At 39.0% G+C, this 14,348-nt stretch overlaps 2 protein-coding genes across 2 annotated transcripts in view; one reads left to right on the top strand and one right to left on the bottom strand.

Annotated features, from left to right (window-relative positions):
* LOC131684525 (uncharacterized) overlaps window positions 1-10,490 on the top strand; it is a 37,398-nt gene extending 26,908 nt beyond the window's left edge. The window contains exons 2-3 of the mRNA XM_058967485.1: window positions 9,203-9,966; window positions 10,179-10,490. Coding sequence (XP_058823468.1) covers window positions 9,203-9,966; window positions 10,179-10,353 — 939 coding nt within the window. The 3' untranslated portion in view covers window positions 10,354-10,490. The remainder of the gene's footprint in view (window positions 1-9,202; window positions 9,967-10,178) is intronic.
* LOC131684527 (histone deacetylase complex subunit SAP18) lies at window positions 10,433-11,960 on the bottom strand. Its single transcript, XM_058967486.1, has 2 exons — window positions 11,727-11,960; window positions 10,433-10,979 (listed from the first exon to the last, which is right to left on the bottom strand). The coding sequence occupies exons 1-2, from the start codon at window positions 11,793-11,795 to the stop codon at window positions 10,596-10,598; spliced, it is 453 nt and encodes a 150-aa protein (XP_058823469.1). The 5' UTR covers window positions 11,796-11,960; the 3' UTR covers window positions 10,433-10,595.
* Window positions 11,961-14,348: the final 2,388 nt, after the last annotated feature.

Genomic DNA, 14,348 nt, shown 5'->3' with positions numbered 1-14,348 from the left:
TCACGATGCGTTTAAGCAGATTTGGCGTGACTTCAAGCCCTATTTTTTATCAGAATGATAATCGCTGTCATAGTCACCGTGAAAATATTATTATAATACGTCACAATTTGGAAATAATATAAAACTAGTAGCAACAAAACGAAAATTAGGAGTTCAGGACATGTGTTTAGAACATGTCTCAGTCACCAGTCACCGTTCTATGCACCATTAACTATACATGAAGGGATCCATCAACCGTGTATTTAAAATTTATATTCAACTTCATTTAGAATGTTTCAATAAAACGATAAAGTGATAGGATTTGTGGTTTTTAGGGAACTAGTTCCATAAATTTCGTGGTTTTGAAACTGCACGGTGGATGAAGCACGCACGGCGACTGGCGACTTGACGGTATAATCTCACTACGAACAAGAACAATTCGACTGATTTAACACTAATTTCATGATAAACGGATGGAACTGGTTTTGGAGTCGCGATGTTTCGGAACATATAAACAAACTCAATTTTGTAATTCTTATAAAACTGGCGAGTTTCGGTCGCGGTCTTTTCCTTTATTCACTACCTCTTTGATAGTACAGTAGGATTCCGTTTTGGCAACAATTTTATTTTTTTCAGTTGCCAAAACCGGAACCGTGCCAAAAATGGAACCATATTTTTAAAGTAAAGTTTCAATTCACGATTTCAAAAATGTTTCAAGGATTTTTAATCATATGTCAAATGGAATGAGATGAAAGAAAAAATAAGCAAATTCAATTTTATTCATGTTTTTATCAAATTCAGACGTCGTAGAGTGGGGAGAGTGCTACTTTCGACGCTCAAAACCTCTAGCGCCCTGGGTATATATCCCGGAGGATTAGCGTCTTTAGCAAAGTAGATTGAAATGATCATTATTTTGACAACTTTGGTTTTGATCTAGATAAGTAGAAACTGATCTAGATCAGTTCTATCTTTTGACAGAGGTGTTCTATCAAAAAACTTTCTTAGGCAAAGTTATTTGATATTTTTAACACATATACTGAAGACATTTATACTTTATAACTTATGTAGATGGCGCTACATGACATTTTAAAAAAATACTCGAGAAAATGAGTTTTAATAGTTTTTTTATGAAAATTATATCTAGAAATAAATGATTTATTCCTAATTCTTCAAAAATGTACAATAATAGAAAAAAAAAGCTTTAAAGAGTGATAAATGTTATCACGACATTCGCTCTTGGGATTGTTATTTTTTCTTTCGTGAATATTAATGAATAATTTGGTTTAAAAAACATAGCTCTTTTGAAAAATAAATAAATTTTATTCTCTATAACTAACCAATCGTCGATCTTCCAGATGATATTGATAGATTGAAAATTAAATTGCAATGTTTGAAGATAATTAGGTTTGAAGGAAACTATTTTTGTTGTAAAAATCACTTGCAACTGTCCATACAAAAGGGACTGAAACATCAGTACTACGGTGAAAATGTGTTCCATAAAAGATCCAAAAATTTCTAGAACAATGAATTTGCGAGAAATTAACACATCAAAAGATAATATAAGCAACCCTATTTTTCAAGAGCCACCCTACCTTAAATCTTTAAAAGAAATCATAACAAATTAACCATTGTAGAAGCTTTGTTTATTCAGCAAACTTGCTTCAATTCAACTTCACACAACTAAACAGTCGATACTTTGAACACCTCAACCTTGCCAAAGACATCACAAAGATACACCAAACTAGTTGGGGGCCATCAGTTTTGTATTCCTAAATACGGCTTTGGGACGCGACCATAGCTTTCGATATGTGCTGAAAATTTAGTGCCAAGTTTTGTATTGACGTCGTAATAATCCAAAGAGAAAGAGGCTCGCAATGTAACTAAGGTTCAATTGAAAATTTACTCCAGAACTAGTCTTATTATGCAGTGTAGCGCATTCCTCTGTACTTGACTCTTAAAGTGCACAGACTCTGGGTCTTACTATAAAAATTGATTCCGTCAGACACTAGTTACACTATTACCAGTTATATTATACATAAATAATACAACTCTTTACTTATTGTGATCAATAAATACAACACGTATAGTCTAAAATATAGGTAGCCCTTAAATGCATAACGATGTTTTAAAACCACATTGCGAATCACAGTAATTTAGTGAAACTATGAGATAACAACAAAATTTAAAAAAAAAATGATTTGCGCCTTTGAGGGTTAACATGACTCCAATGTTTAGAAATAAAGTCAAATGTGATATCAATTGATAAACAAATATCAATTGCACATTTTTAAAAGACTTATTATGTACAACGAAAATGTTGCCAAAAACGGAACCCATTTGTTGCCAAAAACGGAACGTGCCAAAACGGAATCTTACTGTATCAAGAATTTTGCATCTTTCTTCAGCTAATTGCCACTTGGTCAAATCTCCCCATAAAATCTTGGTCAAGTCTCCCCAACATTAGTTAAAGGGCGAACACGAAATTATTGCGACACATTCAACAGGGCATAACTTTTTTACCATTGGGTAAAAATCAACCAAATTTTGCACACTTTCTCATTGATGTGTATTGTTTACTTACTGTCAAGTCGTGTTTTTCGATTCAACGAAAATGGAGGTGAACCAACGCGAGTCAAGAGAACAAATTCTTTCCAAACACCTGGAATTTCCTGATCTGTCGCACCGGCAGTTGGGAAAAATGTTGAACATTCACCATTCAACCGTCTCCAGAGTGGTGAAGCGGTTCCAGGAGCGGTTGACGTTGGACCACGGCAAAGGAACTGGAAGAAAACGGGGACCGGAGAACAAAAAGACAGCGGAAAAGGTGAAGCGGATGATTAAAGCAAATCCCAACGTCTCAAGCCGTGATTCGGCTAAAAGATCGGCATGTCGCAGAGCTACGTCCAGAATGCAAAGAAGAGCGCTGGACTACATACATACAAGGTACAGAGCTTCCCAAACCGCGATGAGCGGCAACAATCGACGGCTAAAACTCGGGCACGGAAGCTCTACGAGAAGATGCTGACAAAATATGGCTGCTGTGTGATGGACGACGAAACGTATATAAAAGCCGATTTTAAGCAAATTCCGGGGTTGAAGTTTTTCACCGGCAAGAGCAAGTTCTATGAAGACGACAAATTTAAGAAGAAGAAAATGTCGAAGTTCGCCTCCAAATATCTCATTTGGCAGGCCATCTGCCCTTGCGGACTGAGGAGTGAGCCTTTCGTGACAAAGGGCACAGTAAATGGCGAGATCTACAAATCTGAGTGCCTCGAGAAGCGCCTTTTGCCGTTCTTGCAGCAGCACGACGAAGCTCCGCTATTTTGGCCAGATTTGGCATCATGCCACTATTCTAAAAGTGTCCTGGAGTGGTATGAGGCCAATTCTGTCCATTTTGTTCCAAAAGACATGAATCCGCCAAACTGTCCGGAGCTGCGCCCGGTGGAGCAGTACTGGGCAATGATAAAGCGGGAACTTCGGAAGAGCAAGAAGACAGTCAAAGACGAGAAGAACATGTTAAGAAAACGGACAAAAACTGAGAAACTGGTGTCGGATGACACTGTAAAGACTTTGATGGAGGGCATCAAGCGAAAATGCGTTCAATTTTACACTCAAGGCTCCATCGATTAACTTTTCTTTTGATTTTTGAAGTAAATATATGTATAAAACTACCCTAAAATTTTGGTTTGATTTTAAACATTATAAGAAAATTGGCATGACATTTTCCGTGTCGCAATAATTTCGTGTTCGCCCTTTATTGCGTTCAATGTCATGCAAATTCTAGTAGTAACTATTCCAATGTTCCAATTTATGTAAAATCATTTCACTGCTTCATAAGGATTAAGGAGGTATATTAGTGCATTAATAGTTATTAGTAGTCGAGTAGATATGTCCATACAAAGTTTGATAAAAAAATTACATCATTTAATGCAAATTTATTAATTACGTAATATTTTCTGTAAGGAAAGGATTTTTCATTCCAAACTTTTAAAATTACCTTAAGGGATCGCAACAAGTATAAAAATATTTTTGAAAAAAATTTAAGAATCGAATAGAAGACGCCATAGCAAAAATTAGAATTTTGCGCTTGATCAGGTCTCCCCATGTTCCCCTACACAAAATCTTTATTTAGAGCAAAAATAAACATTTTCTCGGACTTTCGGCAAAACGAAATTAGCTATGTTGTCATTTTCAGCCGATTTTCGATTTTGTAATATTTTTGGATAGAAGAAAATTAGACCTTTCGGCGACTGTCTGCCAATTAACCATTAAATTTAAATTTTACGCATGTCTGTCTTGAAAAGTGTGAGGACCTCTAGTTTGTCTACTCCTAAAAAATGTTCTCCTTCCAGCGCGTTTGAGTTGTCGATCTCTATACTAAACAAATTTAAAATTGAAACCGCTTTTGTCTTATTCCTATTCTCCTTTTTCGTCTTATAGGTCTGAATCGGATCAATCGACTATTTAAAAATATGATGAAAGATGCTAACAGTATGGGCCTTACTCGCGAATACTTTATTCCCTAAAACTGGAAAACTAAGACTGCCGGCTGTTCGGCCATCTATGGAAGTTGTCCTTCAATGTCAGCTTTTTTCTACGAACAGCCTAGATAAGCCGTGTAGTGTCGGAGGTGGTTGTTCAACCGGCTAAGAATTACACTACGGACTACCTGTTCCAGTGGTAAAAACCCACCAAACAGGGAACCCCAATTCCATAGTGTCATGCGACCCGTGCTATGGGTAAAATTGTTGAGGGGGTTTAAAATATTCTCAATGGCGAACGGAGCTTGGGAAGAGTTGGGCGAACTCCCCAGTATGTTGCATTACGCAGCGGAACGTTCACTCTACGCACCGAAGTTTTTTCACCGATGATCCGCTTAATTTTGCCGAATTTTTGTTGGCTGGGGGTTTGCTGAGACTCTCGGCTGATGGTAGTTCGGTGAAGTTTTGCTGAGTTTCGATTATCAAATTTCGATGTGTACAGATGAACCTGCCCAGAGGCCGTGTGGTATCCAGCCAAGTAGGAGACCCTAAGTCAAGGTGTAGTTCCGTGCCGAGGACTTAATGACTGGAGGGTCTAAAATATGCCAGTCGCGCACGGAGCATTTTGGGTTTTGCCCTTACTGTGTTATGCGAATCTCTGGCACAATGAACCGTTATTTTCTCCGCAAATCGTGAGAATCAAATGATCATGTCCCATTTAAACCTGATATGGCTCGCTATATGCGTTAACATCCCAACTCGCTTGGTGTCCTCTAGTTGTTGTGCAATTTATGTTGAAAATGAAATGTACAGTTCTCTAATCAACAACGGTTAGAATAGCACAAATCAATCTCCAGCATAAACGTACAGCAACTATGAATTTATCTCGACTCATGCAGGAAGGTAAAGCTTCCATAGCATTGGCTCAAGAACCGTATTTCCATAAAGGAAACTTCTATTTTGGAAAGTTACTTAACACTGCCTTCATTGCTTACAACAAGACAGGCATGACTAACCCACGTGAAATGCCTCGTGCTTGCATTCTTGCAAATAAGGCTATTGAAGCGTGTCTCATATCGGAGCTCACAACTCGCGGTGTTTGTGTTATCACAGTTACACTGACTGTCGGAAACATAGACAAAACATATATATTGTTCAGCATATCTACCGCATAACGAGTCATTTCCTTCTGATGATTTCAAAAGCGTTGTATCATATTGTAGCAGAAATGGGCTTCCGCTCATTATCGGCAATGATGCGAATGCTCATCACATCATTTGGGGCAGCTCAGACATCAATCTGAGAGGCTCTGAGCTGATGGAGTACATAAGTAATACAAATCTCCATATTCTGATTGTGGGAAACCGACCAACTTTTGCGAGGTATGGGAGGGAGGAGGTGTTAGATATAACACTTTGCTCTGATAGAATTTTGCATGAGCTGGGAAATTGACAGGTTCCAAATGAAACTGAACCGTCTCTATCCGATCATAAATATATATTTTACAATCATTTTGATGTCACCTTCAATGTGGTGACATATCGTAATCCTAAATCTACAAACTGGGACCTCGTTTTGGAAAACTTGGCGACTAAATTTCATGGATATTTTCCAACAATTAGTCAACTAGACGACTTAGATGACGTCGTGGATACGACAAACTCATTCATATTAGCATCCTACGAAGAAGCTTGTCCACTTCGTACTGTTAAATCGACTAGGGGAACCCCTTGGTGGAGGGCTGAGCTTGAAAGAATGAAGAAAGTTATGAGCAGAGCTTGGAACCGCCGTCAGCGTGATGACTCTAGGGATTTCAGGTCAGCTCGTAGTGAATATAAGAAATGTCTTTGATCTGCAGAACGGGCTGGCTGGCAAAGCCTATGCACTAATGTCTCTAGTCTGAACGAGGCTAGCAGGTTACATAAAATTCTCTCCAAATCGAATGATTTTCAGATGAACTCCTTAAAAACCAGAGATGGTGTTTATGTGACGGACGAAAAAGATGTTCTTAATTGTCTCTTCGACACACACTTTCCAGATTGTATCGATCCGGAGTTGAACAATGTTCACAGATCTCATTCTGGTGATTCGGACTCGTGGGCGTTAGCATGCACATTGGTTTCCACTGAATTGGTCAAGAGGGCAGTTGACAGCTTTGCTCCTTACAAATCACCCGGAAAAGATGGAATACTTCCCGTGCTACTGAAAAAGGGATTTGATATTCTTAAACATGTCTTGAAAAAGATTATGCTTTCCAGTCTTGCTACCGGGTATATCCCGAAAGCATGGCGACAAATAACTGTTAGATTTACACCCAAAGGGGGGCGCTCAAGCTATGAAGAAGCCAAGAGTTTAGGCCTATCAGCTTAAGTTTTTTTCTTCTGAAAACTTTGGAACGGATAATCGATCATCACATCAGGAACGTTAGTTTAGTTGAATATCCACTGCACAAAATGCAACATGCATATCAGTGTGGGAAATCAACGATCACTCTGCTTCACGATGTTGTTTACAACATTGAGAAAGCCTTCTCGCTCAAGCAATCTAGCTTGGGTGTATTCCTAGATATTGAGGGTGCTTTTGATAATGTGTCCTTCCAGTCTATTCTGGAAGTGACGCGCGGTCATGGGATACCTGCATGTATCTCGGGTTGGATAAACGCAATGCTTAGTAACCGCAAACTTTGCTCGTCACTGCGACAGGCTGAGATACGGAAGTTGAGTATTTGTGGTTGTCCTCAGGGCGGCGTTCTGTCACCTTTGTTATGGAACTTGGTAGCTGACGGCATGTTGCAGAAACTCAATGAGCTTGGATTTTCAACCTACGGGTTTGCTGATACTAATTACTGGATTTTGCATCGGAACAATCTTTGACTTAATGAAACAAGCATTAAAAGCTATCGAGCAGTGGTGTAGACAAGTTAAATTATCAGTTAACCCAAACAAAACTTCAATGGTTCTTTTCACGAAGAAGCGAATAACAACCGGGGTTCGTCCCTTGCAGTTCTTTGATTCTGAGCTACTGTGTGCAGATCAAGTCAAATTCGTTGGAGTTATATTGGATTCCAAACTGAATTGGTCTGCTCACATTGAGTTGAGAGTTAAGAAAGCATGCATGGCCTTCGGGCACTACAGACGAACTTTTGGAAAGACCTGGGGTCTCAAACCTAAATAAATCTATTGGATTTACACGGCAATTGTACGTCCAATACTGTCATACGGATGCCTTATGTGGTGGCAGAGGGGCGAGGTGCTGACAGCCCAGTCAAAGCTAAACCATCTGCAAAAAATGGCGCTCATGGCGTTGACTGGTGCTTTCACCACGGTCGGAGTTGCTCTTGAGGCACTTCTAAATATCTAACCATTACACATACACCTCAAACAAGAAGCACTATCATGTGCATACAGACTGCAGGTTACTGGGCTTTGGAACAGTAACCATGTTGATCTTGCTACCAGTCAATTGTGGTCACAAATGGTTACATGGGGTAGCAAGATATTCTTGCTCCCAGCGATATTTCACTTACATGTAGTTTTTCTTACAGGACATTCCATGTGAAGATTCCCTCTCGAGAGGAGTGGTTGTCTGGCTATATGGAAAGACAACAACAAACGCAAGTGGTCTGTTACACTGACGGTTCTCTGATGGAGGGACGTGCTGGTGCTGGTGTCTACTGTCGTGAAATGATATTGGAACAATCTCATTCACTAGGTAGATACTGTACTTTATTCCACGCAGAAATCTTTGCGATTATGTGCGGGATACAATCGGCCCTTCAACTGAGTTTGTCTGACAGAGTTATAAACTTCTGCTCCGATAGTCAGGCTGCAATCAAGGCCCTAAAAAAAGTATCATTTTGATACATTTATGGACCTTCTTGTGCATTTAAAATGTCAAGAGCTACTATTATTTTAGCACATTGGGGAACACCCATGTGCATTGAAACTGTCGAACATTATTAATTTTCAACTACCATAACTACTATTTCGGTTAAAAACTCATTCTAAAAAAGAAAAATGCACGATTTTGACACATTGGCAGACCCCCATGTGCATTGAAAATATCCAATGCCATTTATTTTCAGCTGCCTTTACAAAATTCTATTGGAAAATATTTTTCATGGTTTCTCAAATCACTCGGTTTTTTTTGCACGGTTTCTCGAAATAACACGGATTTGCTTACACGGTTTCTCGAAACAACACGGATTTTTTGGCACGGTTTTTTTCACGGGATAATCGTATAATTGAACTGGTATATCGAAATAGGTATTTATACATGGTGTTATTTTGCAAAACCGTGCAAAAAACGGTCCAAAAATGTGCGTGTGAAAACAGAATCCGGTGTGCATTGAATTATGTCTTTAGTACAGCATAAAACTATTTCCCAGACTTCATTTCAGAGGTCTTTGATAAATAAAGAAAAGAATAGAGATCCTTGATGATTTCCTTGAGGATAGATTGTTCTGATGGATTCTACGCAACAAGAATGAATCATATTACCGCGAACTAAAAAAGCGATAAATATCGTGAATTAGAGTGAATAAAGTCACTGGTTATTGCAGTTTAATTTGACAGATGATAGAAATGAATGGGTTTCGAGTTACCTGGAAAAATACTTTTCAACGTGTTGTAACTCGCTAAAATCCAATATGACCGATTACTATCCCCTACCCATCTGTGTGCTGATCTAATGCACTTATTGAAAAACATTCTATATTTATCCATTCTCATATCTCATTACAGATCCCTCTCGTAGGGCTCCTATCGCTGACCGATGCCCAGTATGGACCAGCACCACCCCGGATCAACATCCCCGGAGCCATCCCCCTGCCAGTAGTACGTGGCGTGCCGGTTCGTGAGGAACGAGTGCTTTCCCATCCGGGCCCAGTGCTGCGAGTGCGTCGGCCGGGTTCGATCCGTCCTGTGATACCAAATTCGATACCCATTTCTACCCCCAAGTTTCTAGCGCCAGAACCTAAACCCGTTACCGAAGACCACGGAGAACACGAAAACTCCCAACCATTCATTTCGATTATCCACACCTCACCCACTCCCCAACAGCACTCCATCCCCGAAGATTTAGACGAACGTGAAATTCAACAGAACATCCTTTCCCGCTTCAACTCACAGGAGAACAGACCAGCCCCGATTCCCCGGGCTCAGATTCCGGAGCGATTCTTCTCGACGGATAAGGATGTCTCAACCAATGCGCAACGTTTCGCCGTATCATCGGAGCGTCCATCGGCACCTGTTCCCGCTCCAAAGCAGTACCGCCCGGCACCACAACAGGTCATCTCCAGGCCAGCCCCGGCACGTCACCAGCAAGCCCACGACGAAGAACGACCACACAGCAGACAACAAGCGGAGGACGAGCGCCGACGTAAGCCAGTAGCACAGATTTTGAGAAAATGGCGCGAGGAACACGAGGACGGTTCCATCACCTGGGGCTTTGAGAATGATGACGGTTCGTTCAAGGAGGAAACCATTGGCATTGATTGCGTTACCCGGTAGGCTCGGTTTTCGTGCTGATATTTTTAGCGCGGTGGTTTGAATGAGAAAAATATCTTTCTACCATCCTTTTCGATTTGGTTATGTTAAATTCGTTCCTTTTCTATGTAAATATATTCATGACTCTCTTAAATTCCAATATATTTCACGACAAAATTAAGTTACCCAAGCTATCGCACGTTGACTAATGCCAATAATTATTATCTTTCAGCGGTAGCTACGGATACGTCGATCCTGATGGCGAAAAACGCGAATACAGCTACGAAACCGGCATCCTGTGCGATCCGAACAAGCGGGACGAAGAGAACGAGGAAGAATTGGAAGAAGAGATTCGCAACGCTGGCAAAACGAAACGACCCAGCCAGCCGCAGTTCAATAGAAACTAAGACTTCTTAGAAAATCCTAACCGACGAAATACTATTCATCTATTAAAAATTTCTCATCAAAAATTCACTAGCTGCTGCGTTCGTCATTAGGATTGTATTTATTTTACTTGTACGACTTAAGATTTCTAATAAAAAAGAAGGAAAAATTATTCCCTTTTGAAAAAATTGTTTCGGGTTCACGATCATTTATTCCACCCGTCCGTCGGGCCAGCGGCCCAGCGTAATCCGGGCCTTAGCCGCCCCTAGTAGGGCCGAGGTCGTCTTGTTGATGGTGGCATACGGTTCGGAGGGGTAATGTTGATGTCCATGTAATCCCCGATAGTGAACTTGGCATGAGTCAACGTTTTCGAATCATCGGCTCCCTTCTGACCGGAACAAGTGACCCCGATCTCACGCATCCGGAACTGAGAGCTGCGATCCGGAGAGACAATGGCGAAATCAAAATACGTTCCTTTACGTCGAGTTTCCGGATTCACGTCCCGTACCAGCGTAGTCAGCTCTCGCAGTGTTGCGTCCATCCAGGTGTATATTTGCAGTTCGTTCGAAGGAACGTTACCGTGATTATACTCGTTGGCCGAGTGATGCCGTCCGGTCGAACAGAACACCCGCAGCAGCAGCGGGCAGGTCTAAAACGAAATGGTAATAAATTGGTACCAATGAGAATAGGTTGATCACATTTCTACACGCAGAAAAATTAAGCATTTTTATATTTTTTTTAGCAGAATCCAATAATTTACTGTTGAAGTAACAACCAACAAACTTATTGGTCCGAAAACATTCTTTTATTAGAACTTTTGCTTTCAGTAAAAGCAGTTTAAATTTCAATAATTTTGTTGTAATTTCAATAAAATAATTATTAAATTTTAGTTCCTTTTAGTAATCTGTAATTTTATTAGTGTTAACCTGGCAGTAAAGACTATTTTTCAGGTCAAGGAAAAATGGCTTTACATTTTTAACAAAGGAAACAATAAACTACAAAATCTTTTTATTGAAGAATAAATTTGTCTCCCGAACAATAATTTTATTGGACCTACAAATATTTTTTTCTGCGTGTATTGTAATCTATTTTATGCTGACCTATAATAAAGTGAATGAAAAAACAAAAATGTGACCATTGCAAGATATTCTGATTTAGACATTATTTTCGATCAAATTAAGCTAGAAAAAAATGAAGCAAATTCTCAAATCAAATGAATGACTGCTTGTTTCCAAAACTTTGGATAAAAACGTTGTTGCTTGTATATATTGAAAGAAGTTTCTCATTCATTCATTCATGATTAAATAAATTAAAACAAAACTATTAGTATTTGCAGCAGATGCCTTCCAGAAAATTCTCCTTATATATTCACCTAAGACAGAAAATAGGAACGTACCTTTTCCCGGTCAACCGTTTTCTGTTGCTGCTGCTTGTCCTCCACAATCATCGATTCCAATCCTGCCATGTCTGTATTAAAATTATTCGGGATTCCGGCGAGATAATAACTATTCAATACCTATTAGTTAATTTTATCACTAATTTCGCTGCATCAATCGATTTCTCATCAAAATAAAACGAAATATCAAAACCAGTCCAGCAAAACGCTTCGTTTTGACGTTTTGTGATGCTGGCGCAGATAGGGCAGCTAGTCAGGGTAACCAGATCGACTTCCACAATATCAGTATAAAACTCAGAAGTTTATCGGTTGTTCGTATTTTGTTCAAAAAATGTAGTGTTTGGCGCAGTATTGCAAAATATTCTAGAATAGGAAAACAAATGACGCATTTTAAATAAAGTTAAAAATAGATATTTTATGTCCTTTTAGGTTGATCCCAAAACTACTGCTCTCAGTTCATACATTAAAAATATTTTGGACAGCAATTGGAGTTAGAACCTGACTCAGTTTCGCCTCAAGCTAAAATGACATTAATAATTGAACCGATAATAGACATCATCACCCGTGCAATTTCAGACCAAATCCGAATGAAAAAAGAATGATAGTGTGTGTTGTGCCCAAAATCAATGAAAATCTGTAGTTATAATAAATTTGTCCCAGTACACGGAACTTCGGAGCAAACAAGAGCAAAACACATTTGCTTCTTTTTACTCCGGTTTGCTACCAGAAGTAGAAAAAAGCGAAGAAGACAATACAAGAACGATGTATTCCATTTATTCTGTTTGCTCCGGAGTACTTCCAGTTTCTCGTGGTACTGGAATAAATCTAATATTGAAAAATCTGTACCCACTAAGAAGCTCAAAAAATGTTTTAAAATCGTCCAACACGGACCAACGAAGGACGTCTGTTGAACGGTTATTTGGACGTCGTCTAACGTTGGTCCAACGAACGTCCTTCATTGGACGATATCGAAGCCAAGCGGTCGTAGGGGTAGTGTTTCATCCCTGTCGTCTGTGAATCTGTAATTAAACAAAAAGTCAGTAGGTCTGGCAACCCTGCAGCTAACGATTAGACCTTGAGTGAAAAAGCCACCAAAAGTACATGTCAAACACAAGAACCATCTAGTGGAGAGTGGCGATTGGCATTTTGCTGCAAAGCTCAATTACCTGTTGCGACATCTACAGATTAATAGCATAAACAAGATAAGGTGGATGTTTGTGCGTTTTTCATATCCACGATAAGTAAAGAATTTGATGTAATATTTTAATGTTTTCCGTAAATACGCATCAATTATAGTAAAATAATGGACTCAGAGGGGAAGAAAACAATTTGGAAGTTAATGATAATAGTTTTTACACAGAGAACAGACATCCATGCTCAAACAAAAATATTTAAAAAACGTGTGTAAACATTTGAATTAATATACGATAAACGCTAGCGCCGCCAAACCAACTTATACTAACTATCCGTCAAATCCATTCCGGAACCGGCTCGAAATCCTGAATATAATTCAGTCAGTATGGAATCTTGCTCAAAGAAAACAACCGATTCCGACTATCGGTTCATGCATTTGAGCTGGAATTCATACTGAAAGTCCGAACCGGTTCCGGACTAGTTTGACTGGGTAGAGGAATAACCGCTGTCAATTCAGTCAAACTCATAGCCACAAAAAACATGACGACAGTAGCGCACCTGGTTTGGATATCCCAACTACCTTCGAAACCGTTAGACATTTTACACAAGTTGAATGCTGAAGATGGACGTCTGTTCTCTGTGGTTTTTAGTAGATACATTCAAGTTAAATATAAGAAATCTTCGAAAATGTGTATATTGTGCTTCTAGGTTAGGTTTCATAACATATACAATTTAAATATTTAAACAACCAATCAAATCATAACCAGTATAAATTGATTTTGGCAAGAATTGGCTCTCATTTCGAACATACACTACCTTGTACGAAGTGGTTTTATACCGGTTCAGAAAGAAAAATTTAAAAATATGCTATATTATCCCTGTTTTGCATAATAAATCTATTACCATCTTGAAGGAAATTAGTTTTCTTCCACTTCACTTTCATTTTTCATACAACTAAGGCCAATTTTCTTCAAAATGAAAAAATACGCAAACTTTTAAAGATTTGCTACTGATCTGACAGTTTATTCGCAAAACATCCACCCAAGCATGTAGCGCCCCCTACATACATTTTCTGCGCAAAGATGCCAATAGTAAAACCTTTGGAGTTAAAACTAAAAACGCTGACGCTGCATTTTTTTTAAGAAAATTGGTCATATTTGCATAAAAAACTGAAAGTGAAGTGGAAGAAAACTAATTTCCTTCAAGATGGCAATAGATTTATTATGCAAAAGAGAGATACTGTAGCATATTTTAAATTTTTTCTTTCTTAATCGGTATAAAACCACTTCGTACAAAGTTGTGTATACTCGAAATGAAGCTAATTCTTGCCAAAGGTGATCATATATTTGTTATGCTTTGATGGGTTGTTTAAATATTCTTAAATCGGGTGGTTGTGAACCCTAAACTAGAAGCACAGAATACACATTTTCGAAAAAAATTATGTTTAACTTAAGTGTATCTACTAAAAACTATCATCATTGACTTCCA

Source organism: Topomyia yanbarensis, chromosome 2, assembly GCF_030247195.1.
Source record: "Topomyia yanbarensis strain Yona2022 chromosome 2, ASM3024719v1, whole genome shotgun sequence".
NCBI lineage: Eukaryota > Metazoa > Arthropoda > Insecta > Diptera > Culicidae > Topomyia > Topomyia yanbarensis.
This window is presented reverse-complemented; position numbering and strand designations above follow the sequence as displayed.